Below are 19,808 nucleotides of genomic sequence, written 5' to 3'. Positions count from 1 at the left end.
GTGGATGACGTCACCATTTTCGTTTCATGTGACGAAGATTTTACCAGGGCAGGACAAGTCCTTGACTTGTTCTGTCAGTGGACAAAGGCAAGGATGAATAAGGAGAAAACAAAAGCCCTGGGACTCGGGACTTGGAGCTCTAGATCAATTTGGCCTCTTGAGTGGCTTGTGTCAGCACCAACATTGTCCCTGTTAGGAATTAAATTCTCTCACTCCATAGTCGAGACAGCTGGTAGGGTCTGGAATGATGCATTCGGCTCTCTAAATGGTATTCTGCGAGAGAATGCCTGTCGACGTTTTAATATTTACCAAAAGGTGATTTTCCTCAAGTCGAAGGCTCTCTCGGGAACTGTGTATATTGCACAGGTATTACCTTGTAATCCAAATATAGCTGACCAGGTTTCAAAGGCTGTCATGAAGTTCCTATGGATGGGAAAAGTAGAAAGGCCGAAAAAAACTGTAATATACCGTACTGTCAAACAAGGGGGACTGGGAATGGTCAACACACACCTGTTTTACCGTTCCCTTTTCCTGTGCCCCATGTATAAAGTCCTGACAGGCCCCAACAGCCCAGAAAGCTCTCTACTTCGGTATTGGATGTCCTTCCCTCTCTGAACCTTATTGCCACTCTACAAGGACAACACCGTACCCGTAGCAGTCATGAAGAGGCCCTATTACCTTCAGGAACCCCTGCATCAAATCAAGCAACTCTTTGCATCTTCAATCCTGGTGCAGGGGAATCCAATGGTTCATCGGAAAACTTACAACCATTGGGTCCTGGAGGTGATGACAATGGGAAAGCTGGAGATCCTGAGGCCTAATCTGGATTGGCCACGAATCTGGAAGGCGACTGCAGCCCTTCCTAGTAACATCAGAGAGACCATGTTCCTGTTAGACCAGCGACTTCTGCCTACCAGGACCAGATGCCATCGGTTGGATCCCAACAAGGACGCAAAATGCCCAATCTGCCATGAAGACCCCGAAACCGATGAGCATCTGATGTTCCAGTGTCCTGAACGCCTCACCGTTTGGAGCTGGTTGGAAGGAATCATGCGTCAAAAGGGCTGCAAGACATCAAAAGAAGATCTGATTCGTGGTCATTTTGGGCCAATAGGGAATCTCCGGCAAGCGTGTACTCTTCTGGCTGCCTACATCTTCATCAACTGGAAGGCAAGGAACCATCAACGTACCCCAAATCAAGAAGAAGTAGAGAGCTTATGGAAAACACTTTACCCCCATAGTTAAATCTACCATTCTTTTTTATCTTTTCCTATATTTTACTTTCATTTTGTTAATTTAGTTTGTTTGTGTTTTATTTAATACCTAAATATGTAAAATCTTTGTTTATTTTTGTTTATTGTAATATCCTACCCCAATGTCATCTGCTATTGTTTACTTTTGTTTATTTTTGTTTAGCACAACCTATGATCCCTTGCATTTGCTTGTTTTTGTTTCTGTTTTGCACTAAGACCCCCATTGCCAAATTTTCTTTTCTCTGCCCTAATAACGTCTGCATCCAAGGGGCGACATTATTTGTTTGTTTTTGTTTGCTTTTGTTTGTTTTGTTTTTTGAAAATTGAAAATTAACAGAAAAAAAAAGAGAATTTTACAAAAAAAAAAATGTCCCCAGTTCAAACCTGGGTGCCCCCTTGTGATTATAATTGATATAATAAAAAAACTGAGTGAATAAGCTTACGGATTAAAGAGTTTCCTAAACTATACGTACTCAAGAAATACTAAAAAAATTGAGTTATTTCTGAAATTGTACGTACGGTTATTGAAGCACACCATGTTTCTCATTTAGATCTAATTTCTTTTCTACCAAGAAACCAAATAAGCTGTTGTGTAAAGTATGTTTATTTTATTTAATGTGATCAAGCATCGAAATCGGATTCCTTGCCGTTTTTGAACACAAACTTTCTGCTATTATTCTGTATGCTTAATAAAATTAGGGAAAGATGAGCGAATAGTGAAAGCAATTTTGAAATACAAGATCCCAAAACAGATCAGCTTAGCTTATCAACGCAGGGCTTCATGTCCAATTCTAATCAAATTAAAAAATATTTGATAGATTGAGCACAAAATTTGTTATTTTGTCCTCTTTATAACTGATTAAGGGGGTATAGCTCAGTGGTAGAGCATTCGACTGCAGATCGAATTGTCCCCAGTTCAAACCTGGGTGCCCACTTGTGATTATAATTGATATAATAAAAAAACTGAGTGTATAAGCTTACGGATTATGGAAATTCCTAAACTTTACGTACTCAAGAAATACTAAAAAAAATGAGTTATTTCTGAAATTGTACGTACGGTTATTGAAGCACAACATGTTTCTCATCTTGATCTAATTTCTTTTCTACCAAGAAACCAAATTAGCTGTTGTGTAAAGTCTGTTTATTTTATTTAATGTGATCAAGCATCGAAATCGCATTCCTTGCCGTTTTTGAACACAAACTTTCTGCTATTATTCTGTATGCTTAATAAAATTAGGGAAAGATGAGCGAATAGTGAAAGCAATTTTTATATACAAGATCCCAAAACAGATCAGCTTAGCTTATCAACGCAGGGCTTCATGTCCAATTCTAATCAAATTAAAAAATATTTGATAGATTCAGCACAAAATTTTTTATTTTGTCCTCTTTATAACTGATCAAGGGGGTATAGCTCAGTGGTAGAGCATTCGACTGCAGATCGGAATGTCCCCAGTTCAAACCTGGGTGCCCCCTTGTGATTATAATTGATATAATAAAAAAACTGAGTGAAGAAGCTTACGGATTATTGAAATTCCTAAACTATACGTACTCAAGAAATACTAAAAAAGTTGAGTTATTTCAGAAATTGTACGTACGGTTATTGAAGCACAACATGTTTCTCATTTAGATCTAATTTCTTTTCTACCAAGAAACCAAATTAGCTGTTGTGTAAAGTCTGTTTATTTTATTCAATGTGATCAATTATCGAAATTGGATTCCTTGCCGTTTTTGAACACAAACTTTCTGCTATTATTCTGTATGCTTAATAAAATTAGGGAAAGATGAGCGAATAGTGAAAGCAATTTTGAAATACAAGATCCCAAAACAGATCAGCTTAGCTTATCAACGCAGGGCTTCATGTCCAATTCTAATCAAATTAAAAAATATTTGATAGATTCAGCACAAACTTTGTTATTTTGTCCTCTTTTTAACCGAACAAGGGGTTCTTGCTCAGTGGTACAGCATTCGACTGCAGATAGAAATGTCCCCAGTTCAAACCTGGGTGACCACTTGTGATTATAATTGATATAATAAAAAAACTGAGTGAATAAAATTTCGCATTATGGAATTTCCTAAACTATATGTACTCAAGAAATACTAAAAAAATTTAGTTATTTCTGAAATTGTACGTACGGTTATTGAAGCACACCATGTTTCTCATTTAGATCTAATTTCTTTTCTACCAAGAAACCAAATTAGCTGTTGTGTAAAGTCTGTTTATTTTATTTAATGTGATCAAGCATCGAAATCGGATTCCTTGCCGTTTTTGAACACAAACTTTCTGCTATTATTCTGTATGCTTAATAAAATTAGGGAAAGATGAGCGAATAGTGAAAGCAATTTTGAAATACAAGATCCCAAAACAGATCAGCTTAGCTTATCAACGCAGGGCTTCATGTCCAATTCTAATCAAATAAAAAAATATTTGATAGATTCAGCACAAAATTTGTTATTTTGTCCTCTTTTTAACTGATCAAGGGGGTATAGCTCAGTGGTAGAGCATTCGACTGTAGATCGAAATGTCCCCAGTTCAAACCTGGGTGTCCCCTTGTGATTATAATTGATATAATAAAAAAACTGAGTGAATAAGATTGCGTATTATGGAATTTCCTAAACTATACGTACTCAAGAAATACTAAAAAAATTGAGTTATTTCTGAAATTGTACGTACGGTTATTGAAGCACAACATGTTTCTCATTTAGATCTAATTTCTTTTCTACCAAGAAACCAAATTAGCTGTTGTGTAAAGTCTGTTTATTTTATTCAATGTGATCAATTATCGAAATTGGATTCCTTGCCGTTTTTGAACACAAACTTTCTGCTATTATTCTGTATGCCTAATAAAATTAGGGAAAGATGAGCGAATAGTGAAAGCAATTTTGAAATACAAGATCCCAAAACAGATCAGCTTAGCTTATCAACGCAGGGCTTCATGTCCAATTCTAATCAAATTAAAAAATATTTGATAGATTCAGCACAAAATTTGTTATTTTGTCCTCTTTATAACTGATCAAGGGGCTATAGTTCAGTGGTAGAGCATTCGACTGCAGATCGAAATGTCCCCAGTTCAAACATGGGTGCCCCCTTGTGATTATCATTGATATAATAAAAAAACTGAGTGAATAAGCTTACGGATTAAAGAATTTCCTAAACTATACGTACTCAAGAAATACTAAAAAAATTTAGTTATTTCTGAAATTGTACGTACGGTTATTGAAGCACACCATGTTTCTCATTTAGATCTAATTTCTTTTCTACCAAGAAACCAAATTAGCTGTTGTGTAAAGTCTGTTTATTTTATTTAATGTGATCAAGCATCGAAATCGGATTCCTTGCCGTTTTTGAACACAAACTTTCTGCTATTATTCTGTATGCTTAATAAAATTAGGGAAAGATGAGCGAATAGTGAAAGCAATTTTGAAATACAAGATCCCAAAACAGATCAGCTTAGCTTATCAACGCAGGGCTTCATGTCCAATTCTAATCAAATTAAAAAATATTTGATAGATTCAGCACAAAATTTGTTATTTTGTCCTCTTTTTAACCGATCATGGGGGTATAGCTCAGTGGTAGAGCATTCGACTGCAGATCGAAATGTCCCCAGTTCAAACCTGGGTGCCCCCTAGTGATTATAATTGATATAATAAAAAAACTGAGTGAATAAGCTTACGGATTATGGAATTTCCTAAACTAAATGTATTCAAGAAATACTAAAAAAATTGAATCATTTCTGAAATTGTACGTACGGTTATTGAAGCACACCATGTTTCTCATTTAGATCTAATTTCTTTTCTACCAAGAAACCAAATTAGCTGTTGTGTAAAGTCCCTTTATCCCTGAGGGTATATATGTATATATACTGAAGGACTATAACAATTTTAGGGTGTGGGGTATAGAGGGTAGGGTAGGTCGGATAAGGGGAGCTACAGGGGGAAACAGGGCGTTGTCGCGGGGAGGGGGGCAATGGGGGAAAGTGAGTAAGATGAAGATGGAGGGAGAAGTGAGAGATGGCGAAATGGACTGCCGCAACGTACGCTTGCATACGCTGTTTGTATCCGGTTTTATTCCCGACATCCTAAATTGTGGGGGAGGGAGGTGGTTGTGGTGGGAGTTCGTTTATCGGGGGTTTACGCGAAGAAAAGCGATTCACTATTGCAGGAGCGTGCAGAAGGGTAAGGAGTGGGGTTGGGCGGGTTATAGTATCGGATGGCTGAAAATGTAGCCTATTGAATCGTATAGCTGTTGGAGCCTTATCCGTTTTTATCGGAAGCATCCTATGGTATGAAGGGGTGGGGAACAGTCTACGTGACAGTCGTGTCACGGAGGGTTATTATGGAAATATGGCAGGTTTATTTTTCGTTTACCCTAGGAGTGGGAAAAAGGAATACAAGGGGAGTGCTATATGGCTATATGAATAAAAGGGGTGAAAATATCATAGAGGGCGCACCCTATGGTTGCCTGGGGCGTTTCCCCGAGATATATGTACGGCAAAAATTTTTACGGGATGGAAGTTGGGTAAGGGCAGAATGAGCAAGGGTGATATAGAGCAAGGAGATGGGGAAAACGGTAGACGAGCTTCGAGTTCGCGTATCAACTATAATTTTATTGCAAGTTTCATCCGCGTTTATCGGGCGCATCCTATATGATGGCCGATACGGACTTTTGGGAGCTTATGCAGCATTAGTAGGGTGGCCCCCGAAAACAACACACCAGTTATACTTTTACTTTTAGATTGGGTTCCATCGGTTTCTTTTGTAACTATCTATCATGGTATTAGTATTATTATTATTATAATTTTTTTTTAAATTTTTTTTTGATTTTTTTTTGTCTGTTTGTTTTTTGTGTTTTTTTTTGTTTTTTTTTTTGCTTTGTTTATCCTCATTGATTTTGTTTTGTTTCTTTTTTTTGCATTGTTCTGTTTCTTTTGCTTTGATTTGTTTTTTGTTTCAGTTTTAGTTTTATTTTTTTTTCCTTATTACTATTTTTTGTCTTTGCTCTGTCTCATTTTGTGCATGTGTATGATTGTTTCTATTTTTTTTTCCAGACAACTCTTCGAATGTGACTCATTGATCTTTTGGGATAGTTCACAAATGAATTGTATTTTTAGCCAATTCCAACATTTTTTCTTTCCTCTATTCAAGGTTGGGCTTTAGATGATTCTTCAAGTTTGAATTTTCTAGTGCTTGTGGCAAGATCAAACGTTATAATACGTTTTTCCTTAAAGCTTGTCCAAAGTTCCATCGATTCTTTATTGTGGAAATGAAACTCTTTTCGTAAAAATTATTGAGCTTCCTTTGATTGCTTAGAAACAAAGCTCTGCGTTTTAACAACTAAATTTACTATGTCCATCCAGCGGGATCCCATTGCATTTGAATGCAACATTTCTTTAACCCATCGTTTCAATTCTTACTGGCCTTGACCCGTGTAATAAGGACAAAGTTGAAAAGATTGTTTCTTTTCGGTGTCGATAGAAGTTTACTTTTTATTTCAATTCGTATTTTTTTTTCTTTTTTTTCTAATTACTTTTTTTTTCGAGTGTCCCAATCTAGATTCTGTCGCAATATTTTAATAGTTTTGTTTGGAAGCGAAATATTTGTGTTTTTTTTTAAATTTTATTCTAGCCGTTTTCTTTCGTTTCTGTTTAAAAAATTAATTTTGAAATTTCCTTCAGGGAAACGAATTCTTGACCTGGAGATACTTTGCCTGTCAGTTGACAAGATAATCGGTTTTCCTGAGTCAAACTAATTCACACGAGTCCGAGAGATTTCTTTTTTCCGCAAAAAGAAATATATTTTTCGTTTATTGTTTGTAGCACCAAAGAATTACGTATCGTATAGCCTAGGGCAAATCCTCACTCTGGGAAGATATAAAAAGGTGAGGTGATGACTACACTATCACCTTGCTCTTGTATTGCAACCTCATCCATTTGAGAAAACCTGGGAGATGTACCCACTAAACCATGTTGTGCTCGTTTTATATTAGTCTTTCTTCTGTTTCTGACTTTTAGATACTAAGCCTATCAGCTGACAAGAGAATTCTAATCCACCAAGGGGACTATCTCTCGGTAGAGTGTGTGCCATATTATAATTGTTTTCTACAACAATCTGATATTTTCTGTTTTCGTTCGTAGCGTTTACGAAATTGCTTATATATATTCCCTCGGGTAAATCCATACTCCGGGAGAATAAAAAGAGAGAGCTAGTGCCTAATTTATCACCCTGCTCCTTTATTGGGCCCTCTACAACTTAAGAAGATCTAGACTTATAAAAATCTACGTTGGACTCAGTGCAATTGTCATTAATGTTCCGACGCGCTTTCATTAAAGATATCTATGGGTAGAGTCTTCTGGCTGCGGCAGTATCGAATAACTTCCACGCCTTCCGGTAAATCCATATCGGAAATAATAGAAAATGAGAGCCGGTGACTAAACTATCACCTTGCTCCCAGATTGTGGTATATACTACCTGACAGTTCTTTGAGATATAAAATACCCTTTTAACTGCGATAGTGACTGTATTAGCCGTCGTTTCGCAGCCCGCAGCGAAGTAAGAAACGGCAAGGGAAATTATTCAAGGTAATATTTTCTTATCGTTTCCCTCATATAATTTCTGTGTTGGACTCAAAGCCATCTTATTGATGTTCCGACACTTTTTGTTTGCGTTACAAATATTTTTGTGTAACGGTTTTTCTCGTCACCAGGATCTAATGTTGCTTTGATTGAAGTATACCTTAGTTTTCCATAGAGTTCTTTGAGCTACTTGTGAATTTGATGCTGTATTATTATTATTTTTATTATTTAAATAAATGATTTTTTTTTGCGACTGATTTAACTTTCTTGGAATCCATTTTTTAAAATTTTTATTATTAATTTTTGATTTGTTTAAACTAACCCTATTTTACAGCTGGTACTACTTGTTTTTCTGGTTTAGTAAAGGGTAGATACGTTAGACCTAATCAGACTGTCTCTATCTCGGCACGAATTTGCTTTATGTCCTACTTGTTGACAAAAATAACAAGAAGGTGGTTTTTCCCGTACTTTATTTTTTCTTGAATATTGAAAACACATTTCGATGTTGTGGTTTGCAAGGCCGCAATTTGCACACCCTATGGCAGACTGCATAAACCTATTGTTTTGTCTAAAACTATCTTGACCTGAGTTGTTTCGGTTAGTCTTTCTGAAAGGCTTTACGTGTATCTGTCGGTAGCCGTAGGCTTGTTTTTGTCTAGTGAAAATTTTTGAGGAGGAGGGCTTTGAAAAATTGATTTGTTTTGATTGGTTCGACGCATAATTGTGCCTTCCCTTTGGTGGGAGAACCGTCCCGTTTTCTTGCCAGAGGTTAGACTGTATCAAGCTGTCTAGATTTTCCATGAGGTCTATTAATCTGTCTATTTTATTGTTCAAATTTGTAAATTGTTTTGTTTCGTGCATAGTATACTCGGTTGTCTCAGAGACAGAATTTGGGGCGTGATAGAAACTGTAGGATTGAAGAGTATTATTAGTCGATTGTAGAATCGTAAAACATTCTATGGTCTGGTCGACAACATCGGAAAACGAATCTGACGCTAAAGAGGAATAACTGGGATTCTTTGAAATTACACTTTCTCTTGTGGTTTTGCCAATCTGCCTGTTTGCAATATCTAAATTTTTTATTGTGTTGTCTGTTAGAATTTTGTGGGATGTGATAGACAGGTTTTCGTTGTTAATGACATCTCCATTCGGCTTATCATTGCTCTGCATTGTTACTTGGCCAATTTTCGATTTTACGTTTAAGCTACTTAATTCGGAAGCAATGCTACATTGGGGAAAAAGATTAACGGAACTTTGTCCTTCCGTTAAGGGTTCGAATTTATGAAAAGAAACGTTGCTACTTGTTGGTAACTTAATTTGTTTGGTTGATTTTCTAGACGTAAAAAAAAATAGCAATTCTTTTTATAAACGACGTTTTGGTTATTCTAGTTAGGTTTGACTGCGTGTCAGATAAAAGAGTCTTAGGTCTATCCACTTGGGTCAAGGATACATTGTTCATAGTAAAATGAGTTGGCCTTTTTTGAAAGCCTGTTTTCCTTTCGGACAACAAGAAGTCATGTTCAGCATTATTAGCTGAGATTGGTAATATTTCTATTGACTCGATAGACATATTTTCAGTCTTAGTTGGCTGTTGAAAAACCAAAAAAAAAGGTACGTCTTGTCTTAGGCTTAACACCAGTACACAACGACACTGTAAGTGAGTTCGAAAACCGCTGCCACCAGATGTAAAGGAGTACACGACGTTGTCATGTTGTCTCCAATACGGAAAAGTTTAATTTAATGCGGCGTCTTTACTCACAATGTCTTGTATACTTAGCAAGCATAAAACAACACGCACGCAATAAATAAAAAGCCGTGTATTATAAACCCATTTGCGACAGGTAGCCGTAGAATAATTAAACAAGCTCGTAAATTGAGGGAAGAAGACTCATGACACTTTAAGGTTACCAATGGGTACTAACTTCAAGGCATAGACGTAATAAAGTAATAGTCAATCAGCTACTTAGTGATTACTTAAAGGGTACTTATTCTGCGGCTTGCAAGAGTTACGGTAGCGGGCTCGGCGGGAGAGCTGCAGAGGCCTAAGTTGGCACACGGAGCAGGCAGAGTAGATCTGACTGCCTTTTGGGAGTTTACGGTGGCTTTTTATATGTTAGTCATCATCCCGTGGGGGACATACGGGACAATGTTAAGGTATAGGCGGACAAAATCGGGCGGTATCGGGCGAATTTGGACGTCACGAAGAGGTATAGGCGGACAAATTCAAGCGGTATCGGGCGAATTTAGACGATTGTTAAAAATAGGCCGGGCAGTTTCGGGCCGTTTCGGGCAATTCCCAACAGACAAAAATATATCTATTTTTAGCTACGGCAGGTTAAGGCCGTTTTGGGCAGCTTTGGACAAATCATAAAAGTTTCTATTTATAACGGGCGTGCCGAGACTTGTTCTCTCCGCTTGTTATATTTTCTAGAAAGTCTAATAACTAGGTCAACTAGTGGGGTATTAAGTTAAGGAGAGTTTAAGAAATAAGGTCTTAGTTTAATTAAGCAAAAATAAAAGGGGCAAGAAGGGGCTTCGCTTGGCGTTTCGTTACAAATGCTACCGAACAAAAACTCCTTGCAACATTGTTGTGACTCAACCAAGGCGCATTGCAGCCATTAGCATAGCCAAAAGGGTCTGCTATGAAAGAAATTGGACATTGGGAACCGTTGTTGGATACAACCGAATATTTTGTCACACTGTTATCACTTTTACTATTGAAAGCTATGTGTTTACTAGGCTGGCATGGAACATCAAGTAAGTGAATCAACTTTGCTCACCTATCTGACCACAGGATGCCTTCTTGAAGCATTAGTAGCCAAAAAATCCCTTGAAGGCTATACCCACAGTAAGTTCCTGACTATTAGCTAAATTTTGTTATGCTAATGTCTGTTTCTTTTCCAGTCATTATTGACGAAGTGCACGAGAGGGATGAAGATACTGACTTCCTTCTCTTGGTCGTCCGCAAGTTCCTCCGTCATACGAGGACGACAACTAAAGTCTTTCTGATGTCAGTTACTTTTGATGCCGACAAATTTGGCCAATATTTCAATAGCCCCGTCATTGGAAACTTTCCGTTCACATCCAAAAGACCATTTCGCAACGCTCCCATAATTGAAGTGGAGCACGGTGAACCTCACGACATACGCGTTTACTATAGTGAACATCTTCAAAAACTAGAGGTCAGTATACAATAGCATTTTTTAAAAAGAGCAATAAATGTAATATAATATTACGGTTTTCGTTATCAGTTTCTAGGGGGGAGTATGAACTACCTCTATGATAGCGTACCGGAAATCCATAAGCTCAAATACGAAGCGGTCGCTAAGTTAATTTCGGCTTTCGATGGCAGACGAGAGATACAGCGCTACGGTCGCCATCCAAAATCCAAAATATGAAAACATTTCCAGCAACCGCAGCGCAATACTTATATTCCTGCCCGGCGTCTGTGAAATAGAAAATATGCACAAAGCTTTGCTCGACTACGACATCAATTCTGATTTCGAGAACTGTTGGTACATCCTACCACTACATTCACAAATCACCAGTGAAGAGTAAAATCGCGTCTTCCAGCCAATGTCTAGTCTAGCTCGACATTTCAGTAATTTCCGGAAAATCATTCAGTCCACGAATATCGCTGAAAAATCGCTCACGGTGCCAGACGTTACCTACGTAATTGATTTCTGTCTCATCAAGGAGCTCGTCACGGACCCAGATACCAATTTGAGTAGGCCAGTAGGCCGGATACCACCGACGTCGGCAGATTATTATAGTGCTGGCTATACCATCAAGCCCCCGCCACAGTGCAAAGAGAGAAAATGGCCGAGAGCCAGACAGCAATGGTATTTGACTTTGTTCACTCGGTCGGATTTCCATATCTTTCTCTCTTTTTCCTCCATCCGCGTTTAGATCTATCTATAAGTTCTCCGCCCGGTATTCTAGATAGTATACATTCTGACCAAAATTTGTCGTCTTGTGTAGCAGAGAAATCCCGTAGCTCAAGCTTGATTGAATCTCTTCTTTTCCACGGTGCCGCTACATCGGCTGAGTGCGGCAAACTAATGTTTCTCTTCTCATCAATAGCTTTTGTGCTCTTGTCTTGCTGCTTTGATGTTGATTACAGCATTTTCATTAAACAAATGGTCCGCCCTATTAACTTTTTTGTCTGCATAAAATTGTATGCCCCTATATGTAGACACGTGGATGACTGTATAGACCATCAACAGTCGCTTTCTATTGTTGAAATTGTGTTCCTGATTATTGACCAGTGAACCACAGCATCAAACTGGTCCAGTCTATAGTCGAAAATCGTCTCTATAGTTTGACAATGACGAAAGTAGTACAGCGAATGCGCAGCGTTAAAAAAAGGGGGGGGGACATTAACACAGCACTCGGGTGCGTATAGCACACCATTATATACGATGCTGTTGTCTGGTTGTTGAACAAAAGTAAAAAGTTCCAACACCTTATCATTGCCAACTGCGACGACTATAAAATAGGGATTTTATAGGTGGCGAGGACGGGGTCGCTTGAAAAAAAGAAAAAATGGGAGAAAATAGAAAAACAAAAAGGGAAACCATCAATCAGTGTCGGCGCCGATCGAAATGGTAATCCATCGAAACTACCGGGATGGCGGAACTGCTGAGCTTCTATGGCCAAGGTAAGTTTTATACAGACATATCCGCTCAGAAGAGATGAGACATCAGACTATTAAGTTGATGGCAATGGAATGACTTGGAGAGTGTAACGCTCCACATCAGGCCATGCAAAAGGATTTTTTTTTTTTCGTAGGCTATTGTGTGTCGGTGATTGGTGTGTTTACGTATCGCTTTTTCATAATGCAATAAAACACACAAGGGATATAATGCAGTTTTTAATGATGCCGACCTCTTTGCTTTATAGGACTATAGCCGAGGAGATGATGCCGTCAAGGCTAAAAATTGAATTGAACAAAATTGAACCTATAATTCTTTGCGCAAATAGGTTGCGTGCTAACAATGTATAATATTCAGCTATTTTTGGCCACAGTCATAAAGGGAAGGCGTACATAAATGAAGGAGCGCTATACTCATCTATACGGATCCGCTTATCGGTAACGTGGCACACCATATGGTATAGCAACAGGAGAGGCCGAACGGAGGCGATTAAAAAAAGCATGGAATATTCCTAAACTTGTTAATAGCTTGCAAAGACAATGAAAAGAAAGAGATTGAGTTCAAGGACTCAGATTTTCATTTCCGAACTTACAAATCGACATAATTAATAATTAACAGTTCAACAAACAAGTTTGCAATGCAGAGCTTTCATATATGGTAGTGACTCTTCATACTTCATGGAATGCGATCTTCCAGATTTAGCTTGCAATTCAGCTTTCCCCTTCATAATAAAGGTATTGATGATTACTCTTCCTGTAAATTGTAAATTAGGTTTTTATAGTTGAATGCCAATTACTCTCTAATTCAAAACTAGTTTATTGGTCCAATAATTGACGCCAATAATTGACGCTTCTGCGAAAAGCGTAAGTTGAAAGACTTGGCTTGTTATTACCGAACATTTTGATAACGGTGACGTCATGAAACGTAAGTGTGAAAGAAGACAAGACGGAGAACGAAGCAAGCACTATAAATTGATTGAAATTTAGAAATCTTGGATCCAAAATCTGTTTATCTTTGGCCCACGTTACATGTCTATGGACAATTTTTTTCAAAAAAATTGCCCGAAGGACATTACCGAAGGAATCTTGTTACAAAATTATGATATTATCACATGTTTATGATACTTTGAGATTGTAAAGACTGTTGGTTTTCATGATCTGTTTTCATCACATTCAAAGATTTTTAATTGTCAACAGCTTAATTACATCAATGGTCGCATGGCTTAGATGGCAAAGCGCCTGCCTAGTAAGCAGGAGATCACGAATTCGAGTCTCGTTGGGACCTATCAGAAAATTCTTGTGAATATTAATATCTCTGTGAATCTTTAGGGAAGAAATAGATATCGTCTCTAAAAGTTTGTATAAATTGATATACGACATCTAGTCTAATGACAATAACTGTGTTACAAAATTATGGTATTACCACATGTTTATGATACTTTGAGATTGTAAAGACTGTTGGTTTTCATGATCTGTTTTCATCACATTCAAAGATTTTTAATTGTTAACAGCTTAATTACATCAATGGTCGCATGGCTTAGATGGCAAAGCGCCTGCCTAGTAGGCAGGAGATCACGAGTTCGAGTCTCGTTGGGACATATTAGTAAATTCTTGTGTAATTAAATTTATGTGTTAATTTTTAGGGTTTAAAAAGATATCGTCTCTAAAAGTTTGTATAAATTGATATACGTGTTCCCACGAATTTGGAACCTGTCTCGTTTTCTCGCGAAAATGGCGGACTGAGAACAGTAGAGACTTGTATTACGTAATCGAAGCTGCAGACTGTGTCTGCACACTGTAAAAATGACGCTACAGACTCTGTACTCCAGACTAAAGACTAGCAAAACTATCGAAGGGCGGAGGACAGACAAGCATAAATGGAGGGAAGGGAAACAATAGCGAAGCGCGACATAAAGATGGCTTCGTTGCCAAATCAGGTAAACGCTTGTCACCGGAACATCCTCCCCCGAGGCCGGCTAACCGGCCGAGCTAGATTCCAGGAGACACAATTCGGTGATCCCGCGTCGAAATATTCCGGAAGGAAGTTGAACGTCGACGGCGCGAACACAGCCGTCTGATCCCGGGAACACCTTTACGATGTGTCCGATGTTCCATACGCCACGGCTAAGACCCTTGTTGATTTCGAGGACGACGTCGCCGACTTCAAAATTCGGTCGCTTCGTCTTCCATTTCTTCCTTGCCGCGAGAGATTGTAAGTAGACCGTTTTCCACAAGTCCCAGAAAAGGTTGAGGACTCGCTGTAGATATCGGTAGTGATCTCACGGTGGAGCATCCCCGAATGTCCCAGCTGGAGGATAAGCGGTAGGAGAACGATTCAGGAAACCGTTCGGAGTTAATGGGCGGAAATCTGTTGGATCAGAGATCGCATAGGTACGGAGTAAGTCTTCGGAGGGATACCGAAGACTATTTCCTTCTTGTTCTAACGCTCTATAAAGCGCTCGTTTGGTTGATTTCACCAAAGACTCATGAGTCCCACCAAAATGCGGAGTACGCGGCGGCTGAAAGGTCCACTCGATGCCGGAATCTTTCATAAATTCTGGGATTCCTTCAGAAGCGTGTAGAGGTTCTACTGCTTCTCGCAGCTCACGTTCCGCGCCCACGAAGTTTGTTCCGTTGTCGGAGTGAATAACGGCAGGCTTTCGGTACATCGCGATGAATTTTCGCAGAGAAAGCAAGAAATCCGGAGTAGAAAGCGACGGCACTAATTCAAGAAATATTGCCCGCGTCACCATGCAAGTAAAAAGGACACCCCAACGTTTAGCTGTCCGATTTCGGTAGAGACTCACATCAAACGGACCGAACAGATCGACAGCAGTCCTGGTAAAAGGAAGCGATCCTGCGTCCAGACGCGATTCCGGTAGATCAGCCATGTATTGCTCTCCAGGCTTGGCTCGATTACGGCGACAGATCACACAGTCACGGCGGGCCTTTTTCACTGCTTCTCTTCCACCGGTGATCCAGAAATGTTGTCGTATGTAGGTTAGTAAGAAATCCGTTCTTGCGTGCTTCAGATGTTCGTGGAAAGCACCGATGATCATCTTCGAAAACGGGTGCTTTCCTGGAAGGAGAGGAGGATGAAGCTGATCGTAAGGTAGCTTTGCTCGGCTCGCTCTGCCTCCAAGACGCAAGATTCCGTCGGGATCGAGTACTGGAGCTAACGCTAGCAGACTGGAAGTAGTGTGGAGCGGCTTTCCCTTCTTGATACGCTGCAACTCTTCGGCGTAAACCTCACTCTGGCAGCGTCTGACGAGGTCAAGAAATCTTGCATCCAACTTGGAGAGAGCGGCTACGTCACTAGGTTTCACCTCGACGCTCGTCCAGTCGAACACGACACTTTGATTTGTCGCTTGACAAACCCGACTCATCCGAATTTCTTCCGTACTGACCATCCATGGTAGATCAACGGGCCATTCATCTTCAGAGAGATGGATGGAACGAACCACTTGTTCCACCATGTCTGGTCGTCTTCGGCTACAGCATCCGTCCAACTCAAACCCTTTAGGCCTAGTTCTCGTAGGCGGATCTTGGCTCTCACGATAAGTGGAGAGGCAGTTCCCAGAGGGTCGAAAACGCTAGCTACGTTGCTGACTAAGGCCATACGAGTAAACTCGGTGTCGGGGAAGTTTGCGACCTTAAACCCGAGTGTATCCAAATGGGTGTTCCAAACGACGCCGAGCACCTTTTCCTCCGCATCTCCGGACAACGGGTGCGATGACGGTTGATCCATGGGGACTTCGGTTGTTATTCTTAACACGAATTCGCGCGAGTTAGAGATCCACCGTTGCAAGTTGAGATCGGCGTTCGCTAGTGCTGCCTTGACAGCGGTGGCTTCACTCAGGGCTTCTACGACGGATGGAGCTGAGCTTAAGTAGTCGTCTACATACATCCGTTCTTGGACAGCGGTGACAATATGTTCTGCTACCCCGGCATCCTTGACGATTTGACGGACCGCGTAGATGGCAACAAACGGCGAACAGCTTGCTCCAAAGGGTAAACGGTTCATCCTACAAACTGTCGGTTCGTCTGTTTCCTTGTCTCGCCATAGGAAACAGAAATAGTCAGCGTCACTGGACGCCAAGCGGAACCTGCTGAACATGGCTTCAATATCGGAAGCCCATGCGACTTCTTCCTGCCGAAATCGGCTGATGACGGCTGCCAACGCTGGTTGCAGGGCCGGCCCACTTAAAATAGCATCATTCAGTGATTTCCCTCTAAAGGGAGCGGCAGCGTCGAATACGACTCGTAGTTTCGACCCTTTGTACACCCCGTGGTGTGCAAGGAAGTATTTGGCAGAGGCCGGGTCCGAAAGCCGGGAGGCGTATCCTTGGTCGAATGTCTTTTGCATCGCCCTCCGGTAATCTTCTTCAAATTTCGGGTTTCGGTCGAATCTTCTCAACAAACTCTTAAGCCGGTTTTCGGCTAACAGACGATTGTTGTGGAGATTCGGTTCTCCTTCTCTCCAGATGATCGGCACTTCATAACCAGTATCGAGCTTACGGATTCTTTCCTTCACGATTGACAGAGCTCTGTTGTCATCTGGGGAGAGGCATCTCGCTTGGAATTCTGTACCGAAGTTTTCCGAATCGCAAAAGCGACGCATCTCTACCGCGACGTCTTCTAGGGAAATGCGACCGGAAATGGTGCAGGCACGAACTGCTGTGACGGTTGTGTGTTTGTTGGTAACTCCCCGGATGATCCAGCCGAGCCTTGTCCGAGAGGCAATTGGTTCGTAGTCTTTGCCTTCTCTAGTTTCTTTAACTCCTAGCAGGTGGATGTGGTCAGTACCGATTAAAAGGTCTACCCTTCCCCCGACTTCTCCGGTAGGTAAATCTCTAAGGTGGGCCCATTCTTTCTTCATCCGATTCCAATCGGTGACTGGCGTTGGGCTGGCCACCACCTTCATGGTGGAACTTTCTAAAGTGACGATTTCGTCCGTCTCTGTGCGTAGTTGGAACTGGATGCGTCTGGATCTGTACTGGTTTACTACGCCTCCGGCCCCATCAATTTCAAGAATTTGAGGGGTACCCTGAATCTTGAGGGAAGTGGCGAAAGCACTTCTCATGAGCGTGGAATCACTACCCTCATCGACGAAGACGTTGGCTTCTTGCCAAGTTCCATCCGCCGCCTGGATCTTCAACCGCATCATGCCTAAGGCCACCCGTTGTCGATTCATCCGCGCGGTGGTAGAGCGTGCCTTATTCGTCGAAACCTTGATGGAGTCGTGCAGCAATGGGTGGTGCGAATATGGACAATCTTGATGTCTGCAAGCTCTCTTGGTGGTACAGTTGCTCGCGGAATGTTTCGTTCCAAAACAGCTGAAACATAGGCGATGCCTCATACAGAACGTGACACGCTCCCCAACGGCCATTGCCTTGAAGTCTTCACAGTCTGCTAATCGGTGCTCCTTTCCACATTTCAAGCAATAGGCCCAACTGGGTTTCTTGGGTGTTTCTTCCTCTGATGGACGTGACGAGCTTTGGTGAGTCCGTGCTTGACGAAAACGTCCATTCGTATTCGAAGTACCGTGTTGTTCAGCGGCCAGGGTGTAAGCATTTTGGTAGGCGGATGCACGATTACAGAGCCAGGAGCCAAAGGCATTCAAGCTCCGATGTTCTATTTGTCCTCGTCTCCCCTCGTTCCAGGCGAGACGATCGTGTAGGCTAAGTCTCTGGCAGACTCTTTCTATCTGGTCAGCTGACGACGTTTCGCCGATTCTACTAAGGTCGAAAAGGTGGGTTCGAACCTTTTCTGCGAATCGTTTGAAGGTTGCCGGGTCTTGCTTGATCTCCAACTGGTCCAGGGCTTGAAGATGAGCGGCTCGCATGACGTCTCGCCTACCGCAAGTTTGCTTCAAACGTGTAAGTGCTTCCATGTAAGCTGGTTCCCCGCCGCCCAAGCCGTAGATCACATCCAGGCAGTTGCCCCGCAGGTACCGTTTTAGCACCGCTAACTTCTCGCCGGGCGTATTCGCCGTATCGTGCACTAGCGCACGGAATAAGTCGATCCATGTGAACCATTCAAGAGATTTACCATGGAAAACGTCTAATTCTACCGCTACTGTTGAGCGAAACTTTCGTTGACTGGCCGTCGGTGGCAGTGTACCGGAACAGTACGCGTCTATCCAGTCGTCTGGTGCTTCTACGTTAGTTGCTGGAGGTTGCGCGAATTTTGTTCGGGGATGGAGGAGCCAGTCGGCGACGTTTCGTGTTGCGATCGGGTTGTAGTAGTGGGCGGAACTAAAGCTTTCTCGATCGTCGATGCTTAATCGCTGCAGATCTCTTTCTGCCTCCTCCGCTGCTGCACGTGCGGCATCTGCTTGCATTCGGGCTTCATGGGCTCTCTGTTGGGCGACTGCGAGCTCTGCTGCTCCTGCTACCTCGGGTCGTTCGCCAATTAACGACGGGGCTAACGAGTAAACGGGTTGCGCCGCGATTACGCGAATTTCTGAAGGCGGTTCATTGGCTCTTGATTCCAAATACTGTCGGGCTGATTCCCGAGTTTCGCCTATTTGCTGAATGTAGCGTAGGTGGATCGCGTCTTGTCTCTCATTTTCTGTTTTATCGGTCTCCGCGTTCAGTAGGTCTGTGTGTAGACGAGTCGTCGTGCTCGACAACAACCCTAGGTGATCGATCAGTCCCATGATGGAGCCTCGTGATCCGTGTGAAATAATCAGCGAATCAATTTGACGACAGGTTGTAGTTACTTGCTTACGTGTCGCTTTGCGCTGTCTCTTCCACGTTTCGATGTCGTTCCCACTCGGGATGAAGTTGCAGCTTCCAGCTCTGGCTATTTCGCCATCCCTTAACGATCCTGGTGCCTCTGCCATGCTGATAGCCAGGGGCGCTTCTGTCGAAGGTCTTGTCTGGGAGATAAACTGAAAGCTAGTGCAGGAGGGCCTGCTGGGGATTTACTAGTAGAATAATTGCCAGATATCTAGCCTCAACGGCTGAGATAAAAACTTGGAAATTCATTTTTCTACTCCGGTTCGAAGGACCAAATGTTCCCACGAATTTGGAACCTGTCTCGTTTTCTCGCGAAAATGGCGGACTGAGAACAGAAGAGACTTGTATTAGGTAATCGAAGCTGCAGACTGTGTCTGCACACTGTAAAAATGACGCTACAGACTCTGTACTCCAGACTAAAGACTAGCAAAACTATCGAAGGGCGGAGGACAGACAAGCATAAATGGAGGGAAGGGAAACAATAGCGAAGAGCGACATAAAGATGGCTTCGTTGCCAAATCAGGTAAACGCTTGTCGCCGGAACAATACGATATCTAGTCTAATGAAAATAATTTTGTTACAAAATTAT

The 19,808-nt window shown here is 41.4% G+C and overlaps 2 protein-coding genes and 4 non-coding genes across 6 annotated transcripts; 5 read left to right on the top strand and 1 right to left on the bottom strand.

Moving 5' to 3' along the window:
* The first annotated feature begins 2,116 nt into the window (after positions 1-2,116).
* Trnac-gca lies at positions 2,117-2,188 on the top strand. Its single transcript has one exon. It is a non-coding gene; the product is annotated as a tRNA-Cys (tRNA).
* A 466-nt stretch (positions 2,189-2,654) lies between these two features.
* On the top strand, positions 2,655-2,726 carry Trnac-gca. Its single transcript has one exon. It is a non-coding gene; the product is annotated as a tRNA-Cys (tRNA).
* Positions 2,727-3,730: 1,004 nt separating this feature from the next.
* Positions 3,731-3,802, top strand: Trnay-gua. Its single transcript has one exon. It is a non-coding gene; the product is annotated as a tRNA-Tyr (tRNA).
* A 1,004-nt stretch (positions 3,803-4,806) lies between these two features.
* Positions 4,807-4,878, top strand: Trnac-gca. The gene has a single exon. It is a non-coding gene; the product is annotated as a tRNA-Cys (tRNA).
* A 5,670-nt stretch (positions 4,879-10,548) lies between these two features.
* LOC123474064 (ATP-dependent RNA helicase TDRD9-like) lies at positions 10,549-11,294 on the top strand. The gene is made up of 3 exons (XM_045175888.1): positions 10,549-10,670; positions 10,727-11,004; positions 11,074-11,294. The coding sequence occupies exons 1-3, from the start codon at positions 10,568-10,570 to the stop codon at positions 11,218-11,220; spliced, it is 528 nt and encodes a 175-aa protein (XP_045031823.1). The 5' UTR covers positions 10,549-10,567; the 3' UTR covers positions 11,221-11,294.
* A 4,564-nt stretch (positions 11,295-15,858) lies between these two features.
* LOC123474525 lies at positions 15,859-19,323 on the bottom strand. The gene has a single exon (XM_045176732.1). It carries the CDS (start codon positions 19,321-19,323, stop codon positions 15,859-15,861), a length of 3,465 nt encoding a protein of 1,154 aa, XP_045032667.1.
* Positions 19,324-19,808: the final 485 nt, after the last annotated feature.

This window comes from Daphnia magna, linkage group LG7 (genome assembly GCF_020631705.1).
Source record: "Daphnia magna isolate NIES linkage group LG7, ASM2063170v1.1, whole genome shotgun sequence".
NCBI lineage: Eukaryota > Metazoa > Arthropoda > Branchiopoda > Diplostraca > Daphniidae > Daphnia > Daphnia magna.
The sequence above is the reverse complement of the archived record's forward strand: the minus strand, read 5'-3'. Positions and strand labels throughout refer to the sequence as shown.

Coding starts and splice junctions, on each gene's coding strand:
- LOC123474064 (XM_045175888.1), top strand. CDS start 10,568: ATGGAACATCAAGTAAGTGAATCAACTTTGCTCACCTATCTGACCACA. Junction 10,671..10,726: donor CCTTGAAGGCTATACCCACA/GTAAGTTCCTGA, acceptor TTTCTTTTCCAG/TCATTATTGACGAAGTGCAC. Junction 11,005..11,073: donor AACATCTTCAAAAACTAGAG/GTCAGTATACAA, acceptor TTTCGTTATCAG/TTTCTAGGGGGGAGTATGAA.
- LOC123474525 (XM_045176732.1), bottom strand. CDS start 19,323: ATGGCAGAGGCACCAGGATCGTTAAGGGATGGCGAAATAGCCAGAGCT.